This window comes from Coprinopsis cinerea, assembly GCF_000182895.1.
Source record: "Coprinopsis cinerea okayama7#130 chromosome 9 map unlocalized cont3.9, whole genome shotgun sequence".
Taxonomy (NCBI): domain Eukaryota; kingdom Fungi; phylum Basidiomycota; class Agaricomycetes; order Agaricales; family Psathyrellaceae; genus Coprinopsis; species Coprinopsis cinerea.
Genome location: NW_003307536.1, coordinates 2,066,394 through 2,088,371, shown reverse-complemented (window position 1 = coordinate 2,088,371; position 21,978 = coordinate 2,066,394). Strand labels below are relative to the sequence as shown.

General features: G+C 51.4%; 7 protein-coding genes across 7 annotated transcripts; 4 read left to right on the top strand and 3 right to left on the bottom strand.

Annotated features, from left to right (window-relative positions):
- Positions 1–164: 164 nt before the first annotated feature.
- Positions 165–1,660, top strand: CC1G_08594 (hypothetical protein; the record flags this gene model as incomplete). The annotated part of the gene is made up of 7 exons (XM_001832592.2): positions 165–189; positions 306–375; positions 513–593; positions 668–704; positions 746–981; positions 1,038–1,593; positions 1,643–1,660. The coding sequence occupies 7 exons, from the start codon at positions 165–167 to the stop codon at positions 1,658–1,660; spliced, it is 1,023 nt and encodes a 340-aa protein (XP_001832644.2).
- A 269-nt stretch (positions 1,661–1,929) lies between these two features.
- On the bottom strand, positions 1,930–2,701 carry CC1G_08593 (hypothetical protein; the record flags this gene model as incomplete). The annotated part of the gene is made up of 2 exons (XM_001832591.1): positions 1,930–2,542; positions 2,613–2,701. The coding sequence occupies 2 exons, from the start codon at positions 2,699–2,701 to the stop codon at positions 1,930–1,932; spliced, it is 702 nt and encodes a 233-aa protein (XP_001832643.1).
- Positions 2,702–4,247: 1,546 nt separating this feature from the next.
- CC1G_08592 (sorbose reductase SOU1) lies at positions 4,248–5,659 on the top strand (the record flags this gene model as incomplete). Its single annotated transcript, XM_001832590.2, has 6 exons — positions 4,248–4,643; positions 4,778–4,903; positions 4,951–5,078; positions 5,135–5,284; positions 5,341–5,421; positions 5,501–5,659. 5 exons carry the CDS (start codon positions 4,248–4,250, stop codon positions 5,372–5,374), a joined length of 834 nt encoding a protein of 277 aa, XP_001832642.2. The 3' UTR covers positions 5,375–5,421; positions 5,501–5,659.
- A 76-nt stretch (positions 5,660–5,735) lies between these two features.
- Positions 5,736–8,453, bottom strand: CC1G_08591 (laccase-1; the record flags this gene model as incomplete). Its single annotated transcript, XM_001832589.2, has 14 exons — positions 5,736–5,878; positions 6,020–6,033; positions 6,090–6,206; positions 6,353–6,362; positions 6,424–6,583; positions 6,646–6,851; positions 6,912–7,065; positions 7,122–7,295; positions 7,349–7,399; positions 7,460–7,539; positions 7,831–7,861; positions 7,924–7,977; positions 8,040–8,154; positions 8,215–8,453. 14 exons carry the CDS (start codon positions 8,451–8,453, stop codon positions 5,736–5,738), a joined length of 1,548 nt encoding a protein of 515 aa, XP_001832641.2.
- Positions 8,454–9,852: 1,399 nt separating this feature from the next.
- CC1G_15211 (hypothetical protein) lies at positions 9,853–10,594 on the top strand (the record flags this gene model as incomplete). The annotated part of the gene is made up of 3 exons (XM_002910530.1): positions 9,853–9,914; positions 10,172–10,340; positions 10,469–10,594. 3 exons carry the CDS (start codon positions 9,853–9,855, stop codon positions 10,592–10,594), a joined length of 357 nt encoding a protein of 118 aa, XP_002910576.1.
- A 3,759-nt stretch (positions 10,595–14,353) lies between these two features.
- Positions 14,354–17,932, top strand: CC1G_08590 (transcriptional repressor; the record flags this gene model as incomplete). The annotated part of the gene is made up of 7 exons (XM_001832588.1): positions 14,354–15,056; positions 15,120–15,956; positions 16,012–16,387; positions 16,442–16,655; positions 16,713–17,136; positions 17,204–17,851; positions 17,910–17,932. 7 exons carry the CDS (start codon positions 14,354–14,356, stop codon positions 17,930–17,932), a joined length of 3,225 nt encoding a protein of 1,074 aa, XP_001832640.1.
- Positions 17,933–18,639: 707 nt separating this feature from the next.
- Positions 18,640–20,301, bottom strand: CC1G_08589 (hypothetical protein; the record flags this gene model as incomplete). The annotated part of the gene is made up of 6 exons (XM_001832587.2): positions 18,640–18,686; positions 18,730–18,766; positions 18,835–19,264; positions 19,336–19,969; positions 20,022–20,107; positions 20,165–20,301. The coding sequence occupies 6 exons, from the start codon at positions 20,299–20,301 to the stop codon at positions 18,640–18,642; spliced, it is 1,371 nt and encodes a 456-aa protein (XP_001832639.2).
- Between the last annotated feature and the right edge of the window lie 1,677 nt (positions 20,302–21,978).

Sequence of the window (21,978 nt, the reverse complement as noted above, 5' to 3'; positions counted from 1 at the left end):
TGACGGGTGGAAAGCTCAGATCTCAGAGTCAAATTGGTGTGCCGTTCGACACCATCGTGACAACGAACTCAATAATCGCCAGATGAGAGGTCGATCTCTTAGCCTGCGAACACACCGCCTTCGCGTGTTGGCTCTTTCCTTCCTCGGTGGTCACCTCCTTGCCAATGATGGGCCAACTGCTCGGTTCTGGTATGCGTTTTGGGTGTCACTCGAACAACGAGGTAACGAGGCGCTAACAAGACGGTAGGGCATGCGATGGCCTCATGTTCACTGAATTCGCTCGTCGGAGCTTCGATGCATACTAGTGAATGGACAGGGAACGGTCGAGAACCCACCTGTTTCATCCACCCTCTTCGTTATTCACTTTCTACCGAGGTTCGCTGCACACTGGCCCCGAGGGAGCACGCTGAAACAACAAACAACCTGTTCGAGCTTTCGGTTGAAGTACGACCGTTTAAGCCTGATCTCTACTCGTAAACTGACCCACACTCTGAAGAATTACCGCATCCAAGAATGACCCCCAAAGGGAAGAAAGCTAGCGTGCTGGATGACCCCGCCTTTAAAGACGCGAAGCCGACAGATATTGTTATTCCGTACGTTCTCTGGCGAGTACGTGAACCAAACGGTCTCACTGACACTAATGGGCTCAGCGTGATGGGCGCCACAGGAGCGGGGAAAAGCACGGTCGGTTACAAGTCCTTAATGTATGCCCCTTCAGTTTGTTATTTAACATTCTCTTCCTCAGTTTGTGAACCTTGCGCTAGGACCCAGACGGGATGGGGAGCACGTCCGCGTCGGCAGCAACCTGGAGTCTTGTACCAAGTCATTGGAATTTGTGATCCTGGATATACCGGATCGTTACCGCAACCTTCACAGTGCCGGAGCGAAGAGGATCATATTAGTCGATACACCGGGGTTCGACGACACTATGGAGTCTGATGTCGCGATTTTGAAACGAATATCGAATTGGTTGGCTAAATCGTAGGCCCTTTTGCCGTTTAACTTGTATCGAAGCTAACCCGAACGTTCGATTATAGATATCGCCTCGGAATGACTGTTGGGGGACTGGTTTACATGCACGACCTCTCCGCCGCCAGATTCACAGGCTCGGCGAAGAGAAACTTGAAGATGTTCAATCAGCTTTGCGGTGGAGACGCGATAAACAGGGTGATCCTGACCACATCCAAGTGGGGGAAATTTCGCACCGAGGACCTCCCTGAGGCAGCGCAACGGCAGGAGGAGCTGCAAAAAAGTTTCTGGGATAGGATGCTGAAGGACGGTGCTCGTTGTGAGCCCTTAAACCCAGCAACCCACGAGGCAGCATGGAATGTACTTCATCTGATCCTCGACAATCTCAATCGAAAAGGTGGTCAGAAGTTGAAGTCACTCCAGATTCAACGGGAGATCATTGACCAGAGGAAATCTCTTCCCCAAACTGATGCTGGGCAGGAACTCACCTACACGATGGGAGAGGTTTTGGAAATGTGGGAAAGGCAAGAAATGGAGAGGGAGGAGATCGAGAGACTGAAGCAAATGAAGAGAGCCTTCAGAACATCTTTTGGGGTCAGGGTCAGGCAGATTTTGAGAGTATATGTAAGCGGAATATGATCTTTTCCCTTTTATCGACTAACGACCGTCATAGCGACCCGACTTGGATTAGTATGGGGAACAGGATGACATCGATCTTCTCCGCGACTGGCTTGAAGTTGCCCACGTTGCATTTCTCCACCGATAAATTCCGCGTTCATTTCAGATAGCTCTAAGTTTTATTTTTGACCGAAATCTATATGGAACACGAACAATCTCTGATGGTTGAGGCTTCATTTCCTAGCTCTTGGGTAAAATCATGCGGTCGCGCTCTCGAAGGCAATAACATCATGGTCATATCTATCGGCGCGCAATGAGAACCGCATATCAGCGCGGCAACTACTAATCGAGTTCATCCAGGCTACTGTCGATCGATCGCGCCTCAAATCCAACCCCGTCCTCCCTTCCGAACAAGAATCTCTTGACACCACCAAACACTTTTCCAATGAAGGGATCGCGAACTTCAAGGTCCTGAGTCCCTCCAAGTTCAATATGCCTTCCAAACAAGAACCTCTTGGCACCGCCCAGGATCTTGCCGATGAACGGATCACGGGCTTCAATTGCCTCCAAATCATCCCGCCCAAACAGCACGTTCTTCACTCCCCTGAAGATCTTCCCGATGAACGGCGAACGAGCCTCCATGGCTTCTATTTCTTCGAGGTCGCGTCCAAAGAGGAAGCGCTTCGCACCGCCGAGGATTTTTCCAATAAAGGGGTCACGAGCGACAACATCCTCGATGAGGTCGTCAACATCGCGGTCGGAGAGGTCTTCGATGTCGAGTCCCCTGCCGAAGAGGAAACGCTTAGCGCCTCCGAGAATGCGCCCAATGAATGGGTCGCGTTGGTAAAATTGGATGGCTTCTTCGACCTCACGGGCTTCGATGTACTCGCGAAGGTCGAGTTCGAAAGGCTCGTACAAGTCGCGCTCGTAGAGGTCTGCCTCGATCAGGTCACGGCTGTAAGGATTTCAATGCGATTAGCCTGCGTTTTGGCACATTGGAACGCCCATGAGATGGTACGACTCACCTGTCGAGGTCGTCATAGCTGCTAACAAAAGCCAAAGCTGACCCGACAGCAAAGAGGGAGGCAACAACGATAGAGGAAGCTTTAACCATGTTGGGTAAAGAGTGGGATCACAAATGGATATGAAGGGTGGACGTTGAGTGTGTTAAGTCGCCTCGGTTGGCTCGAGTAGACTGTAGTGGAGATAATATGATGAGACCAGCTGATGACAGCCAAGGCCGCCTTCCCTTTATATATCCCAACCCGCTCTTCCACGAGCCACCTTTGGAAAAGTTTATCTTTCCCCGCTTTGAACATCAAGGATACTCAGATAATTGCTGGGCGTACAGCCCATCACGAAAACTTGTTACGGCGCCTCGATGACTTAAATATACATACTATCTATCTAGATAGTCGTTAAAAACACAGCCAACCACGTACAGTTCTGAACGTAACCTTTCGCAGGCTGTATTTCTCCGGAGTCCGTGGAGCCCGATTCATCCATACTTAACGAACGGTCCAAAAATAACGGAAACACATCCGCGGGCGCCCGAACGAGCGATAAACTCTCTAGCTTCAAACCTGTAAGGGGTAATAATATAATTCACATAAGATGTAGGACTTCGAGTATCAAAACCATTCTACCTACTCCGCAGGTTCGTATAGGGCTCGCGGTCCCTTCAGTTCCAAGAAGCCCCCCGACCGTGGCTCAAATCAAAAAAAAAAAAAAAAATTAATGGCACTTTGCAACAATCAATGACTTAGTACATCATTGTTCTCTGCTGTCGAGATACCGCCCATTGTCCAAACGATCATAAACTGATATTCTGCGCATCACGAGGGCCTACCCTTGCACGTCTCAGTCGGGGCTATAAATAGAGCATTCCCAGAACACAGATGCGAAGACTGAGCGAGCGTCAGGTGGGGAAACGGAATTTCTTGAGTAACGACCGGTATTTTCACCATTCAGTTAGGGTATTCCCGCGCTTTTGGGGTCGGCCAATGTGTTTCCCTTTCCTTTACAAACATCCTGCTGGCCTTCCTCAACCCTGGTTGGGTGATCGAGTTGACATCCGATTCGGAAATATTTGGAGCGCCGACGGAAACTGAATAATTCCCGCCAAATCCACTACAAGCTCGATTTGTTGTTGGTTCGATCTCACTGTCCATACCCTGTTAACGAGGAAATCGCTCGTAGTCAGGTACAACAAACCTGTACACTAGGGTCGTTGAAGAAAATGTCATCTACAGGTGCGCATTTGGCCCTTCACGCGAGAGAATGCCAGCTTATCGTGAGTTTTCGGGGGCACATAAAGTATCTCCACATTTCCAGAAAGTCCTGCCCGGAGGGAGTGAGAATTCCCTGGGCCCGGGCGTCATATTTTCAGTTGGGGAGACGCTTCCTCGTCAATAAGAAGCACTGTACGAGAGGAGCCCTCTGGTTCTTTCAGCCACGGGAAGCATACCGTGCGTGCGGCGGACTTGCACGACTATGTGACACATGATATCATAGCAATCCCCTATCTCATCCCTTTCGATATAAAGGCACCCTGTTTGAAATCGAACTATACTGGTCTTCTTACACCTCGACCTAACCTTATAGGAGGCCCTCGTATCCAACGCAACCCGCTATAATCGACTATCTGTATTCGAACTTTAATGGCCACTTCACCCCGCCCAGGAGTCTCCTCCGTGGCATCCTCTCAAACCCAACAGGCGCCCCGACGCTCAGTTTTCCAAACACTTTCCCTCACCAACCAAGTCGCAGTCATCACAGGAGGTGCTCGAGGCATCGGTCTCGAGATTGCACAGGCATTCGCCGAAGCGGGTGCGGTCGCCTATTGCTTGGACTTGCCCGAGAAACCGAACGAAGAATTTGTCAAGGTCTCGCAATGGGTTGAATCCCTCCCCGACTTACCCGCGGAGCTCATCTTGTCGTCGGAGAAGGATGGTAGGAAGAAAGGTCGCCTGGTCTATGCTCGCGCTGATGTGACCGACCAAATGGAAATGTGGAGGAAACTCGAAAAGATTTACGAAGTCGAGGGTAGAGTCGACGTCTGTGTCGCGAACGCCGGTATTTTGGGTGGAAAGGATTGTCTTGACTACCCTGCTGAAGAGTGGGAACAGGCGAGTTGGAATCATCTCTATGCACGTCAACCTCAGTGCTAACGAGTCTCCAAAAACCATAGATCATCAAGGTGAACGTCGACGGGGCTTTCTACACCGCCCAGGCTGCCGCCAGACAGATGAAAAAGCATGATCGAGGTGGTAGCATCATCTTCACTGCAAGCATGAGCGGTAGTATCTCCAACCAGGTGGGACTTTAACGCCGCCGATTTGGAGGTTCTGACTTTCTCCCTAGGGCCAGCCATGGTCTGCGTACACGACCAGCAAAGCCGCCGTCGTTCAAATGGCGAGGTCTATGGCCTGTGAACTTGGCAAGGACAAAATACGCGTCAACAGCGTCAGCCCTGGATACATCTACACGGAGTGGGCTATCTTTGCAACCCTTCTTTGATACGTCTGCTGACCCTTGTAATGTATAGAATGACTAAACAGTTCCTCCTGAAGAATCCAGAAACCCAAGCTCGTTGGTCGTCGCAGAATCCCCTGGGAAGAATCGGCTTCCCAGATGAGTTGAGAAGTGTTTATCTTTGGCTTGCCGGAAATGGTTCGAGCTTCTGCACTGGGAGCGAGTGAGTCCCGCGCGTTGTTAGTTCCCTCAGTTCCGATGCTAACCCTAATCACGCAGTATCCTTGTCGATGGTGGTCATAGGGCTTGGTAGTAGGGATATTGTCTCATCGAATTCGTCACTGAAGACCTATTGTCACTGTACGTCCGAATTCCAAATTGATCAGGCTTTCCGGGTCATGTCTGATGTCATAGCTGGACGCACCTGTTTGTCTGTCAGCTCCTATCCCTTTGTTTCTAGACTTCCGATTCAGAAGAAAGGGTGCGAGGTAAGGCCTGCAGCCTGCTTGCTTCCTGCTTGCTTGGGTCAATTCCGTTTCATTTCAATCCAACTGAGCCAGTCTCGTTTCACGTATGAACAGCAATAGTCAATTCGAATATAACAGTCTTTACATTCTACCAAGTCCTTTCACTTCAGTCACGAGTACCATCTAACGTCCATCTGAAAGAGCGAATCATTGCAACTCGGGAGGAAGAGCGTTGTAGATTGGGCATAGGTCGAGCCACTCCTGCTTAATGACTTGAGCCTGCGGTCCATCACGTATCTGGTCAGGAGCCTCAGCGAAGACGACCGCCAAACCAGCTTCCAGATGCCAGTCTTGATGCAAGGGCGTGAGTATACGTTCGATGGAGCCCGAATTGACGTAGGAAGAGACTTACCAATGTCTAATACGATGGCCGAAAGCACATTATTCAGTACTTTGAAAAAAAAAAAACCATCGTCAAAAAGACTACTCACGGCAATGCAAGAACCTGGAATGAACGATGAGCGACATCAAAGCTTATACGATGTATGTCCTGGAACTCACCATGGCCCAGGATTATCCGTCCTGAAACGAATGATTCCAGTACCGCTCTTGATGCCGAATACGTCGCGGCGAGGAGGGTTCACATAGTTCTCAGGTCCACTCTCGCCTTTGATGACGCTAAAGGCGTGACCATGAAGACTAATTGAATGAAGTGAGATTGGCGCCGACTGCTAGGCTGATGTCGACTTACTGGAAAGGGCTGCAAGTTCGGCGCAGTAAGCGGATCGTTAAAAAACTCTGATTGAAAGAAGCTTCGAACTTACTGGACGTGTCCTAGAAAGGCGGGTGCCGGGTTAGCCAACAAGTTGAAATACATGGGGCGAGATGTCTGTACCGTTAGAAGAGCCGTGCAGGCGCAACTCGACAGTTTCGTTATGGTTAAGAATGATGGTGTGCTCGGAAGGCGTGAAATCACTGGCGATAGTCGCGCCTGCCATCACCTTCAAAAGTGTATTGGTGTTGGGAGAATGGTACTGAATCCCATTGAAGGTCCACTACAAGCCAAAGCGACCATTATAAGCCTTTCGACCAACAACCCAGCAGGGAATCCACGTACCTTGGTACCTCCAGACGTCGAGCGAGAATATTGCAGATCGATCACTCTGTCTGCTGGACCAGTGCCTCCCGGAACGCCTGGATTATCGAGAGGAACCAATTCGTGCTCTCTGAGCATATTGTCCGCGTCCCTGTCGGCGCGAGTGGTAGGATCGGCGTTGGGCGCTCCGTCGTAGTGGAGAACAGCGTAGATGAGCTCGTCGTCCACTATTCCAAAACAAAATCTCATCAATACCCGATGGCAAGGAAACGGGAACTCGGACTCACGGTTATCATTGTCACTGTCGCCCTTCACATCCATAGGCGCGCGAATCCAGTAGTTGCGGACGGGTTGGTTAGCATTCAAGACGACCGAGTAGCGTTGTCCAGCGAAAATCTCGAAGCCCCCTACAGTCTTCGGGACATGGTTGATCCCGTCGACCTAGCAGTTACACGCAGGTGAATCAACGACCGCTCAGATGACACCGGAATACCCACCTCAATGATCGTGACCGGGTGATTCTCAATCGAGAACTCGAAACTACCATAGGCAGAGATGTTGATGACTCGAAGGCGATAGCGTTTGCCTCGCACGACGTTGATCCTCGACCAGGGAAGCCTGGGACCTCGGACGTAACGTCCAACCCCATTGATTGTTCCACAGTCAGGAACCTTGAATGACTTGTAAGGATGTATTCCATTCATGAAGCATCGCAGAGACGTACCGGCTCGTCAGTTCGGTCGGCCAGGTACGCAGCCTGGATACCTGGCGCGGGCTGTAGGCAACCGTGATTAACTGGGGTCTAGTAGACAATAGGTGTGACAGTCAAGCGAACCTTGTGGTACCAATCGCCGAGCTGAATGATGGTATTGGCGTCGTCTTCATCGTACAACGACTTGTGAGGATCATCGGGGTCTAATTCACATGTGTATGAGTAGAGTCTACCATTCCGAAGACAAGATGGGCATACCATAGATCACAATAGCGCTACACACATCAGCGTCAGCAAGAAGATACCTCACTGGCTGAATGTCGAAGCGAACTCACCCGCGAAGCCCGTCGACATATTGGGAAGAAAGATGACTACCACCCTTGGATTGAGTAACCGATGTCGTCAACATATCAACACCATCTCACCTGTGGTACCTGGATAAGACGAGGATGTTATAAAACGGCGAAACAGGTTAATTGAAAGCAACCACTCACCAATGGGTTCCTGCCTGTCCATTGAGAGGGACTAGGAATTAAAGTTGGTCGGGTCAGGGTCATGACGTCATGGAAAGCAGCGAGGGCGCTTACTATCATAGGTGTACGAATGGCCCGGAGAGATGGGGCACTGTGTAACGCCAGCCGCTGGAAGGAAAGCGCCATAAGTAAACGGTCACAATCAACTATCGATTTCATTTAACACGTACGTCCATCCTCAGAAGCGGTTTGCCTTTGAAACTGTAGATATCTTCAGCCAAAGCGACAGACTCTGTGAGAAGCTGGGAACGGACCAGACCGTGCCAATGAATGGCCGTGCTTCGTCTATGAAAGCAGAAGATTAATCCTGATGTCCGAGGAGATAGGTAAGACGTCAAGACCTACCTCATGAGTGGGTTCGTCAACTGGTTGTTGACCGTGATGTGCAATATGTCGTCCTTGTTCGCCTGGATGAGAGTACCAGGGAATTGACCGTTAACGACGACGGTGGGACGGGTGAAGCCATCAGGAGCGAGATTGGCGTTCACGATGTTAAACGTATAGTTAACATGGGCAGCGAACGTAGTGGAGGCCAGAGCCAACTGTACGAGAAGCGCGAGCTTGGAAGAAATGAAAGAGAACATGTTGCGGGATGGTTCTAGGGTCATTCACTACCATTACCTGACATTATATATGTTTTCTGAAAAGCTGAAGGCAGCTCCCAGAGCAGGAAGTAGCAGCAACGACCCGATCGAGATCCCTGGCAACGATAATCCGTCTCTACAGGAGAGAAGAATATTCTTATACTATCAAAAAAGTCATGAAGCCGAAGTCTTGCGAACTCGGTGGGAAGAAGACTCACAAATGCGTATAGAGAACAAAGAGATATCCACATTGACAGTCACCGTACTCGTGGAGTAGCACAGCAGAGAAGTCGCTGGCTTATGTGTCGTAACGCGAAAGAATGATGTCGTAGAATTAACGTAGAACTGAAGATCATGCTGCCCATAGCCGGAAGAACCGCAAACCAGCGAAACATTTCAACATCGAAGACCCAGGGCAGCATTTTGTTCCTCGATTAAAGCACCTATGCAAGATGCACAGCGACAAGGTGGAACGTTAATCTTCAAAACCAGGGTTCGAGCGCTTATCGGGCAGTTGAAGCGACCTGTAGCAGTATGACATTGGTAAGAAGCATCGGCTTTACGTGGCCGTTCTGATGAAAGGCAACGTATTGTCAGTGTCGAACAGCATACTACAGAACCAGGTTGCTCGCCTTTCAAGATAGTTATGTCGGTGGAGCATCAGCCAGGACCTGAGCATGGAGGCGCCAAAAAAGTAACTCTCTCTGAGAGCAAGTCCCACGTTGGCAGAAGAGGACCCTCCGAATCGCATCTAGACGATGCTGCGAACCGAGACGGGACTTCGTTCGCCTCGGGAATCCAGCGTACCGACCGAGAAGGACAGAGAGATAAGTAGCCAAGAAGTCAGGCAACGGCGGCACCAGCCAACCCAGAGAGGAGCCCATGTGGAGAGGAGACTGTCAAGGCACAATCCTGTCAGAGAGAGTTCAAAGGGCAGTGCTGCGATTTATGCGAGTCAGGTCATTGGTTGAAACATGAGATACGATGTTAACCAAATATACCCGTCTTGGAAAGAGAATTCAGGTGGGGCACAAACAGATGACCTTGCAGAGTCGCCGATTGCGACTAACCCATTCAGAACATATTCTGAATCAGAAGCGTTAACCCAGGTCGCGAAGAATATTTACGAAAAAAACCTTGGTATGCCACAACTTTGCCAAGTGAGCGGGAGGGGACGGGAAATAGAACGTAATCACTCGCCAGGACTGCCGGTGACATGATATCGACATAGCCCGCTCCAACGTTACCTCGATGATTGAGACAGCGCCTGAACGGTAATCTGGACGAGTTAAATCCACCCAAGGGGGAGGTAGACTGGCCCTCCCTTCCCCTGGGTCCCAGAGGAAAGGTATGAAGTGCTGAAATGCCTCGAGGTTGAACCAAGCGACTGTAACGCATAATGCGCCCGGGATTGGGTTTACGAAGTTGCCGTTTCGGACAACTCGTCCATGTCATCGTGAAGTGCGCAGCCATGATAGGTCCTGGACTATCGTGGGTCAGTTCCGCGCCAGATTGGTAGGGAAGGACTACACTCACCGCTCATGGGGTACATCGGAAAGGCAAGGGATGCGAATCGGAAGATGAGTTTGACCTGAGAAAAACAGATGGGGACATATGACCCAATCCACGGTAAGGGGCACATCATTCGGAACGATGGAACGGTATGGCGAACCCTTACCACACTTCCCTTTCTTGAAATTGATATAATGAATCCTTAGAGGGTCGACTTCGCAAGCGTACCATGGGACGGGCTACAAGCCCGCAGTTACGGATGGGCTGACCAAAGGAGGGACCTGGGTTCACACCATCAGATCGACGACAGATTGCAGAATGATGGACGTCAAGTCGCCCGTCATTGGGCAGTGCCTTTTGCGAGCTGGGATAATGGTGGGCAGCGGGATCCTGGATTCAGATCTGTGTCGTGAGGTGGTGATGGTTTGCATTCTGACCCTGACATGGCCATGAGTTTTGGATGCCCTGAGAATAGGAAAGAACCAGACTCACACATAACGCAGGAAAAGGAACTCTTCACACTTCGCACTTCTGAAGTGGATGACTGGGAGGAATGCTCCGTATCATCCGATTGCTGGAACACAGAGTCAGAGCCTTGGCTCTGGGTGCTGGCCAATAGCAACGTTTAGAACACAGATATTGGCATGGGGACGCATGAAATATGATGGGTAGGCTATAACCAAGCCAGTCCAAGGATATGGGATATCTTGTAGAATATTCCAAAAATGTTTGAAGACGCCTGACTGTAGGACCCCCGAAAACCAGCTGAGAGGTCAGTGCAGATCCGGTTAAAATTGGGGGGGTCTGGGGGTGGAGGTCAGAAATTTTCCGGGTATTTTGTGGGGGGTTTCGAGGTCGAGGTCGGTTCCTAAATCCGGGTATCATCGACTCTCTGAGGAGGTCACTTCCAAAATCCGGGTATTGGTGCACGGCAGGCTCGCGCGACCTGATGATCTTGGGTGGTCCTGGGTGGTCTCGACCGTGAATTTACTTGCCATTTTGGGCCCATTTTCTACTCAAAACATGTAGAAGTATCTTGACTCACAATCGACTACGATTTGCGACGGTAAATCACCAAACTGGGTTATGAATTGGAATCAATGAGTACATTTTTTGTAGCCTGTAGCCATATGTAGGCTTGGGTCTACATTCTGGTAACAGCTATCCGTCAAAAGACGCCCAGGACCGTCAATACGAGCGCCTTGTCCTTAACTCGCAAGAGTCCAATTCCCTTCGTGTCAACCGCTGCTGAAGCCGTGAAGGGACTGGTGGCGAAACAGCCAAAGAAAGGGGACAGCAACGGAGATGAAGACGAGGGTTGATCATACCATAGTGTTTGCACGTAGTTACATGGATATACGAGCGAAATATGAGAATTCAGACGAGTTTTCGTGACTTTGAGGTCTGTTCCAAAATCCGGGTATCGATTTTTGGCTTGGCACGGAGGTCACTGCAAAACCCGGTTAAAATCTGGGGGGTTTTGCGAGATAAAATCCGGTTAACAAATCCATTTCCCAGAACTGACCTCTCAGCTGGTTTTCGGGGGTCCTCTGACTGTCGAACGTTTAGACGGCAGTGATGGGAAGAGCGAGAAATTGCAAAGCGAAGAGAGTCGGCCCGTGCGAAGATGATCTAAGCGGCAATCACACATTGAATGATCCGTCATGATGGTGGAGAGTCGGCGAAGAGTCTCAGTCTCCCGTACGATGACTGACGGCGCTTGCCACCTGTCGAAGACAGAGTTGCTCAACTATATTTCCGCACTGCGATTATGAGAGGCCACGGAACCTCAGTCAACAATTTACGCATCCTCCTTTCCCTATGAATCTCGGTCCCTCACCATTCAACCAACATCTCTTGCGATGGGCACCGCTAGAAGGTCAGGCGACTGTGCAAAACGGTTCAGACCAAGCGCGTACACGAGCGGGCAGGAAGACAAGGCCTTGGAAGTTGGAACCTTGGATAGTTCGGGGAATACTCGGGCTCAAATTGCCATTTGATTAATTCCGTGCGCCAAACTGAAACTAGCCAACGTTAGCCTGGATTTCGCCATGCACAACGAGTGCAGCTTGTTAAATTATAGTGGATTAGATGGACGCGAGGGGAAGGGGATGACAACTGAAAGCTTTCGGCCTCTAGAAGCTAGAAGGCTTCATCGAATGACTTGGTTACCCGGAGGTCATGATATCTCAACAGCTCGCCTCAGGATGCTCCCGCTAGTCGGGGCGCTTGGGCTGATCCGAGTTTCTTGGCAGGCCCTTTCCACGGGCGCTTAAATCCCGGACAGAGTCCATTGGCCGGCGCTTTTGCTTATGTGGAGAAAATCCCCCATGGAGGCGCTCAGGGACGGCCCCTCGCGGCATTTATCCGAAGGGTCCGAGGTTTGAGAGACGGAATTGCGTGAAACTCTAACGGCGAAACTGGAACGTGCAACATGCATGAGAAAATCTTGGGAACTTCTGATCTTCCTGCGACTTCTCCCTACTTCCTCCCCCATATCATGTTGTTCTGGCTCTCCAAACCAAGGATATGAATTCGGATAACCTCCAAAAAAAGAAAAGAAGAACTCTAAAAAGGGTTTATGGGAACGTGGAAGTGATAAAGTGATGGAATCACAATCTGATAACTGAGTTTATTGTATCCGAAGGCCCAAGCGGTAAACCGCGTGAACGTCTTCCTTCTTCTTCCAGCTTCCCCATTCTTTGGCTCTCAACGACGTCCAGTGTCTCCGAACAACGTCTAGCGCCACGACGGAGGTGTTGACGTGGGCCAGACAACCTGCACGGCGGCGCCCTAGCAGCCTCCAGTCGGTTCCCGTTTGCTGGCATTCAAGTGAGTAAATTCATACGCGATTCACGCTGGTTTGACTTTACTCATGTAACCCCCCTTACTCTGCGACTGCCATTATTAAGGACTAGAACTGAACTCGGCTGAAAAACGTCTACAAGGAGTAGGTATTCAAACCCAAATTGCCACTCCGAGCGCTCCAAGGGAACGAACTTGGACGGCAATTACTCAACCTTAACGAGAAACGGGGTTCTTCAATTCCTTCGAAGAAAGATCTATCCACTCAAGGAGATTGGTGGGCCGAACCAAGCGAATCCGAGGCAAGAACCTTGTTAATCGAATTTCTGTTCAGGAAGCTTCGACCACACGACGACTACAACACGTACACACACGGCCTCGCTTTACTGGGGCTAGCTGCGCAACAGCCTCTTTGTCTCCGCCATCCAGGGCGACTCGAACGACCACTGAAACGACTTGTACGACCCCAGGGCCTTCTTGAAGCTGTTGAGCCTGCGCCACACACACAAACACAGCGTTCAGCCGACCTGAATCCTCACAGCGAACCACAGCGACGTTTCAACCACATATCTGTACGGTATCCGCTAAACCTCTTCGTCTAACGAGGTTGACACTAAAGGAGACCAGAGAGAGCTCTGGACGGTCTAGGATGTCGTCCGGGATTTACAATGTGCGTATCATTCATGCCGGGTGCTCATTCCTTGTTCCGTCCCCCACCATCCAATTGCCTGCACACTTCAACGTGCAGTCGCAGCCATGTTATCAGATCTCATTTGGCTTCAGCCTTTTTTGCCTCTTGACTGCGGCGTTAGAGGGAGCTGGCTTGAGGTGGACCCGATATGAAAGAGTCCTGCGGGATCTGGGTCGATCCATCCCATTCTCCAGTGGTAAACCCTGCACGCTCATGATTGTCGGTGGTGATCCACATAGATTAACTCTTCCTTACTTATTTCCATTTCGCTAAACGGATAAACTGACTATTTCGACTCAAGCAGCACCGAACGCTCCAACCGAATGCTGGACAACCTCCCCCAACAGCATCGCATCCGCACCCTCATACTCCTCACCAGCCTCATGCCCCACCTCACCCTCCTCATCCACATCCATCGCATACCCCGCTGATTCCCGGCCACCCAGGGACACCCCACGCATCGCACACCCATGCCCACCCACACCATCCACACGGCCACGGTGGCCCTCAAGGACCCCCTCCTCCGGGTGGACCACCCACCCACCACCACCCCCACAGCGGGAGTCACAGCTCGCAGGGAGGACACGTAGGCCACGCCGGGCACCACCCGCATTCGCATCCAGGCCACCACGCCCACGGCGCACCACCTCCACCCCAACAGCACCCATCGCATTCGGGCCATGGACACCACGGACACCACGGGCACCATCAAGTCCACCATCATCATTCAAGGACGCAATCGATTCCAGGTGGGAACCCGCCTGGTGGTCCACCTGGTGCCGAGAGGGAACGCGAGAGGGAGAGAGATAGGGGTGGGGAGGTTCTACATCCTCGTGAGCGGGAGAGGGAGCGAGAGAGGGTGGGAGGACCGCAACATGGGAATATCGCAGCAATGATGGACCGTGATAGGGAACGAGTTGAACATGTCCGTGAACGCGACCGCGAAAGGCTTCCACCTCAGCCCCAAGGCCCACCCGTTCCTCTAGGGGTCCCAACCAACCATCTCGACCGTGAACACCATCGCGATCGGGGCCATCCAGCGCCGCCCCCACAGCAACCACACCCACCACTCCCCCAATTCAGATTGGAGCGTGAACGCGAACGACACGTTCCTGATGGAAGAGGCGATCGTGACGTGCGAATGCAAGACCGGGAGCGGGAGAGAGAGCGGGAGAGGGAAACTCGTGAGCCTATTCCACTCGGCCGACCTCATGCCAACTCGAACGCTGGTGCCGGGCCTCCACCGCCGCCCATTCCGGGTGCTTCTATTGCAGGGCCGGGAGTTGTGGGACCGCTGCCTGTGGTTGGAGGAGTGAGCAGTGCGCCTCCGCCTGTTGGCGTGCCAATGGCTGTGGGTCACGTCGTACCCGCAGGACCGTTGCCCAACGGTATCGTCACGAATGGCGCTCCAAATGGTGTGCCAGGACCTGGCGCTGTACCAGGTGTTGGCGCGTCGGGGGCTGTGGGTGTAGCAGGACCACCTGCCGTTGTGGCGCGGTTGAACGAGAACTTTGATGTTGTCAGGCAGGAGTTTGAGATGCTGAATGCCGAACTTGGATTGGTGCGGAACCAGAGGGACGAATTCGAAGCTAAAGGTGTGTATTAATAGCCCTGATCTCACAGCTACATCTGATCAAGAATCGCATCTTGGTGCTTAGTCCAATCTCAAGTAAATGAACTGAACATCATCCGACAAGCACTGTACGACTTGGAGAGTCAGCATGGCAAAGTACGACAGCAATTTGAGGAGGAGCTGGCGAGGGTTAGGGCTGAACTACATGTCGCGAAGCAACAAGTGCTAGCTGCTCAGAATGGAGGTGGAGCTGGTGGTGGAGGGCCTGGCGGTAGTGGGGGTCCAGCTGGCGGCAGTGGCGGTGGTCGGGATAGAGAGCGAGACGAACGAGGGGGAGGTGGCGGTGGTTCCGGAGGTCCTAGTCAACAGCATCGCTCACCACGTCAACTCGAAATCGACCAAATCATCCGGGATGTCACTGTTGGGAAGACCAATAATGGACAGGCATACGAAACTCTGAACGACTCGGTGTTCTACACAGGAAGGGAGAGGGATGTGGTTATGCGTGATATACCGCTGCGGGAACGAGACCTGCGTGGACACGATCGTGAGCGTGAACGGGGGGTTGAGAGGCAGAGACTCGGAGGCGAGAGGGATGGCCCTCGCCCACAGGCTGAGAGAGGGGAGAGGGATGCGAGGGAAGGAGGCGAGAGGGGTCTGAGGGAGGTGATGCTTCGCGAACGAGAGCAGGATTTGGAACAGTTGGACCGGGAGAGAGACACGTTGATGGGAAAGATGAGGGAGAGGGAGATCGCCAGTTGGGAGCGCGACAGGGAGAAAGCCCGACAGGAACGTGAGCGCGGAAATGACAGGGATAGGGACAGGCTTGTCGACTCGAGAGATCCAAAGAGAGTCAAAAGTGATCACGGTCTTCCAGGACCAAGTAGTCTCACGATGGGGTCCAGGAGGGAGAGAGTCACTGGTGAGTACCTGAACAATTCTACGGGACACGTCGTTGACCAAACCAACTGTCGCAGACCCGTTTGCACCTACAAGTCCAACACACGGCCTTCAGATTGTCCCTCTTAACAGTGTCATTGGCCCCACTCCGAAACTTCCGCCGATCCCAGGGACGACGAACACCGGCTCTGCTGCTGTCACCGCTGCAGCTAATAATACCAACAATCCTTCCGGATCTGGACCTTATGGAACAGGATACCAGCCATCGGAGAGCCGTCAAGTCGTCCTAGCCAGTCGAGAAAGCGGGCAAGAGCCACACTTCCCAGAGGACTTCGACCATTTCAGTCTACCGCCTGAATGCAGAAAAGAGGGACAGGAGTGGTTCGCAATGTTCAATCCCAAGATGAAGCGAAGAATGGACATCTCCTTGATGCACACACTCATCCATGAGAGGTATGGCATTACATCCCTTGTATTATACTTGCCTTCTGACACTGTGACTCTTAGTGTTGTCTGCTGCGTGCGATTCAGTGCTGATGGAAAATACCTTGCCACGGGGTGCAACAGGACAGCTCAGATCTACGACACGAAGACGGGAGCCAAGACTTGCGTGCTAGTGGACGAAAACGCTGGAAAGCAGGGCGACCTCTACATTCGCAGTGTATGCTTCAGCCCAGATGGCCAGTACCTCGCCACAGGGGCAGAAGACAAGCAGATCAGGGTGCGTCCCTCTCCTGTCCTGTTTCTTCCACATTGAAAATGATTTCATTTCCTCTAGATATGGGACATCGCCAAACGACGAATCCGGAACGTCTTCGACGGCCATCAGCAAGAGATCTACTCTCTCGAATTTTCCCTGGATGGACGATTGATTGTCAGTGGGTCTGGTGACAAGACCGCGAGGATATGGGATATGGTCACGTTAGAAAGCACTGTCTTGACGATCAATGACCCGATCCCAAGCGAGTCCAGCCATGGCGACGATGCAATGGATATCGATGGAGGGGATTCTGTCCTTCCTGTGGCAGCTACGGCACCTACTACTAGTGGCTCAGGAGAAGAGTCGGGAGGATCGTCGACGACGCCTCATAACAACGACGGCGGCGTTACCACTGTGGCAATCTCTCCTGATAGCCGATATGTGGCATCTGGCTCTTTGGATCGAATTGTGAGGATATGGGAACTGACCACCTGTCCTAACAGTATGTCTCCATTCAAGTCGCCTTTTCACTTCTAGTGCGCATTTAGACTGACTTCCGTCGTCCTCAGCTTCCACCAGAACTGGTACCCTCGTCGAGAGATTACGCGGTCATCGGGATTCGGTGTATAGCGTCGCTTTCACACCAGATGGCAAGGGGTTGGTCAGTGGGAGTCTCGATCGCACAATCAAATATTGGGACATCAGCCACCTCGGGATCACGCCACATAAACCCTCATCGGGGTCTTCGAACTCGACAGCGTCCTCGGCGACCATCGATACCCATCGGCCCAGCAGCAAACCTCCGAGCACATCGAGCACGACCTCATCCCCGACGAAAAAACCGCCCGGTCATGGTTTTATCGGCTTGGCCAAGTGCACGAGTACCTTCGTCGGTCACAAAGACTACGTCCTCAGCGTTGCCGTGAGTGGGGATGGGCAGTGGGTGGTGAGTGGAAGCAAAGATCGGGGCGTGCAGTTTTGGGACTTGGCCGGCGTATCGGCCTCTTCGGCTGGGGCTAATTCCAAATCGGATTCGTCGAAAAACGAAGCTGGGTCGAAACCTGGCCACGAACAGCTTGGGACGGCTGTTGAGAAGCGGCGGAGGGGTGACTGTGCCTGTGCATTGCAGGGCCATAAAAATAGCGTCATTTCGATTGATTTGAGTCCCGTGGGCTCCTTGCTTGCTACTGGGAGCGGGGACTGGCAGGCACGGATATGTAAGTAGTCGCCATCGGCTCTATTGACTCTGACTGACATCTCGACTTCATTATATAGGGAACTATCAACCATCATCATGATCGTCTTCGCTTTTTGGGTGTATATTGGTTCTAGATTATTTATTCTCCCCCATTTGTTGTTCAATAATGTCTAGGGACCTTCGAACGCTGTAATGTCCCCTTCACTCACGGTTTTCCTTCCGAAACAAGGCACGTTCTGTGTATATCCATACCCTGTAATTTACTCGGCTTTCTCCATTTCTTGCGTTGACTGGCATGTATAACGAAGGCGTTACGATACATTGTTTTGCGTTTCTTGACCCCTGGTATGTAGCAGCAAAATCAATAGCAATAATCGCGTTGTACGATCGTTCTGGTTTCATTGGGATGGAAACACCGAGTTCGACGCAACCTCAATTTGGCCACCCGAACTCCACGAAGCGCTCACACCATGTATATCCTGCCAGCTTGGCCTGGAAAGCACTAGCTGTTAGCCAAGGGTACACCATGATAGGATGATATCTCACGTAGTTGTACCAATCGTCCTCGCTGTCGAATGTCGGTAGTTGGTCCTCGTGATCGTCGAGTGATATTCGGAATCGCTGCCAGTGCGCAAGATGCTCTAGTAAGTACCCTCGGACTGGAGGACAGGTGATCATGATAACATACGTGTGGGACGATCGTGTGTTTGCTGCGCAACGATAATCCAGTCTTCTCCAAAGCATCATTAAGGCCCACTTTCCTCAAATATTCGCTGAATGGTTTGGAGTTGTCGTAAAATGCGTCCATTACGGATAATGCCTGAAGCATTTCAGAGTGTACTTGATCTTGAGGACTGGAATAAGCATTGGAAAGCGCGATACTTTACAGTCACTCACTGAGGGATGCAGAAGAGTCCAGTTGAAGTTTCAACGACTTGAAATTCGATTAGCATTGACTAGTTCTGGGAACGGGGGAAAGGCAACAACCTTTGTTTTCTTTACATATTCACCGGAAACACGTTCAAGGACGGCTTCGCCGGCGTCGCGAACCCGTCCATTCCTCTGTATGAACGGCCAATTCATGAAGTAAGCGACGATCGTCGCCCACTTGCTCTTCGAAAGCAAAGGGGCCCAGCTTGTTAACGCCTTGCGAATGCCAACGTAATTCTCGTCCACGATATTCGAAAATATGATCCTGTCAAAATTAGTCATTCTGCCCTTCGAGCTGGACTCTCCCTGTTCCCCGCTCTTCATCTGAAGGGAGTTACCCAGCATACATGCCTCCATAGGAAGGAGAGTGAAGCGAATGCAGAACTTGCTCAATCGTTCCGTGAATAATCTCAGCTGCTCTGATACATAGAAGTACAGGCAGCCATAGATATCTTCCGGCGTGGCCCCGTGTTGCTTCCCTGTTGCAAGAACTTCGTCGACCCTGAAAGACGAAATAGTATGATCGGGATATTAGATATCAAATGCGACGCAGGACAATCAGAAAGGACGCACTCCCAGCCATTCAAAGGCTCTGCAAAATCACTCTGCACCCACTTGCCCTCTTTAGAAAAGAGGGAGGAGTTTGGGTGGTTGAAGTGATGATTAGGGGCACCGAACGGCAAAAGCAATCCAAATCGACGAAACTCTTGGTAAGCCACTCGATGCGAAGGCTTCAGCCTGAGATAATAGCGGTCCCGATAGTCCCTTCGACTGGGGTCGTGCTTCACTCGGTCGCATTCTTTCTGGGCGTCTTCAATATCGAAGTTTGCGGAACTAAAGTGACGCAAAAGCTCGACGGCACCAGGGGCTGACAAGATCGCTGCGCCGTCTACCGCCGAACGTAGTCCTAACTTGAAGCCTATTTCCCCCTTCCCCTCCGATCGCGAGTCCAAGTGCGAAACAAATCTGGTGATTGCGAGTGTGATGTGCAAGTTGTACTCGATTGGCATGAATGTCGAGTACCAGAAATGGGTAGCAATGTCGACTCCCAGAGCTTCATCCTCTGCGGTGCCCAATATGAGGAGAAGAACAAGGTTTCGAAGGGCGACATTTAAGCAACCATCGTTCAGCAGAATGTTGATATTTCCCGAGAAATCATCAGGAAGTTTGTTGATAGTTCTTACGACGTGCCGCAGGTCTCCTGACGCTGAAAAAGGGATGAGAACAGGTTGTAGACACCCAAACAGCACGGAGCTCACCCGGAAATGCAACAGAATAGTCCCTGTGGGAGTTGTTCTCGTTTCTTGGAAGGTTGAGAGCGTCCACAGCGGGTGTATTTCCCCATCTAATAAGGCTGGCTTAGTCCTTATTAACTGAGCATCCTAAGGCTGCTAAGGCTTACAGCGCTAAACCGACAGCCATCGACTTTCCGTAATTTGGGTCCGACCTTGAGAGGGTCTCCGGAGTGGTCGAGTTATTCATGAAAGTTGGGGCGCGGCCCTCTCGAAGCCAGCACGGCTCCCAATCTGATGCTCGCATCGGGTTCTTGCAATCTGAAAGGCGTCAAGTTAACATTTCGCTCGATTTTAGCCGGAGTCCATGCACCTTGTTTATGCACTTTCCAATGAGCTTTCTGACATTGCTGCGCGACATAAGTGAAGTTAGGCGACGGGAAAGGCCTGTGACACAAGGCTTCTAGCCCACCTTGGAACAGTACGAAACTAGTCGGCACGCGCTGCACGCCATGTTCCCTGGTTGGTCACAGAAGGTGTGGAGTTCCGGTTGACCATTTGCACACGGCAAGTTAGTCAAAGGGGGATGCCTTGGCCTCAGGTCTGGAACAGAACCACCCAATGCATTTGCAAGACTGTGCAGATCGGAATGTTGGACGTTTCCTATAGTCTCCATGAAACGGGCTGCCCTCGCATCGTCGAGGGCATCGCCGGGGATCGGCCGAATGGGGTTAAGCATGAATTGCGGGTGACAAGTGGTGGAAGCGATAATGTCCAGCTAGAGCGACGAAACAGAGGCGATGGCTCTTATCGTGAGCTCTACGTCGACTCTGTGTTGGAGAAGGGGCTCTGGGCGCTCAAGCTTTTAAGTGGGAAATCCCACTGTGACCGTGGGTTACATGACAAAGCAACAGCCGACGGCAGTGCCCGGCGCTAATTACTGATTGGCGCCAGTGGTGGGCACAATCGGATGGGAGGCTCGGGCATTGGGGATGGCCATGCGTGGCTATGTTCAGTAACTCTACGCTAATAATTCTCTCGAACACGAAGAATCTCAGATTCTGTTGTTTTTTTTTTCGACCGGCGGTTTGTTCGATCCAGCCTGACAGTAGAGCGCCCAAGCTGATATTCTCACGGTTTATGTAACTAACTCTATCTTAAAGAGTTTTCGCGGAGGGCAACTGTTCCCTGCGGTACGAGCGATACAGCAATGTCCCTTGATCCATTATTATGGGAGATCGGTATGCATCTAGGTAAATATGTAAGAGGCTTGGTGAGACGCCGTATGATTGAACGGCATGGGCGGTGTTGTAAAGCCTGCTTCTGGCTTGTACCTTGGCAATTGAGAGGAGTCAGAATATCATCGTCGTCTCTCTCTCAAAGGCGACCTCCTGGAGAAATGGTGGCTCACCCGGTTCATCATTCCGAATTTTGACTTTGACTTGACAGCGTGAAAAGAGTCCCGCATTTGGTACTGTTGCAATCAGGTACCAATCCCATGGTACGTTATCTAGTAGTCAACTCCGTGGACGGAAATATTTGAACAAAATGTGGAAGGGCGTCGAGATCTTTACCGATATATGACAAAGCCAGATATACAAGCAAAGGTGCGATTGTCTTCAACTGGCTCGGTACTGCGTTTACGCACGAGTGTCGGCATTACTGTGTCTATCTGAAGCTAAGTCAGGCTCACCGACAGGCACTCCATTGTACCTATTGACGATGTTGACGAATCTTGCACCCACGGCATTCGAGGAATCGCCATTCACCTACCATGGGCAGGTTGGCTGCTATTGTACTACCGACGATAGACACTCCCTCGGCTCTACAGGGGGATGAGTGGAAGTGTAGCTATTCCCTTCTTTCGGGACCCAGGCCAACGGAGCTCGAAGCCTCTCCCGGCGTTTGTATGTGGAAGACACCTTGTAAGACCTGACGCAGGCTCGTTTCTTTGAATGGAGTAATATTTTGCGCTCCGAACCTT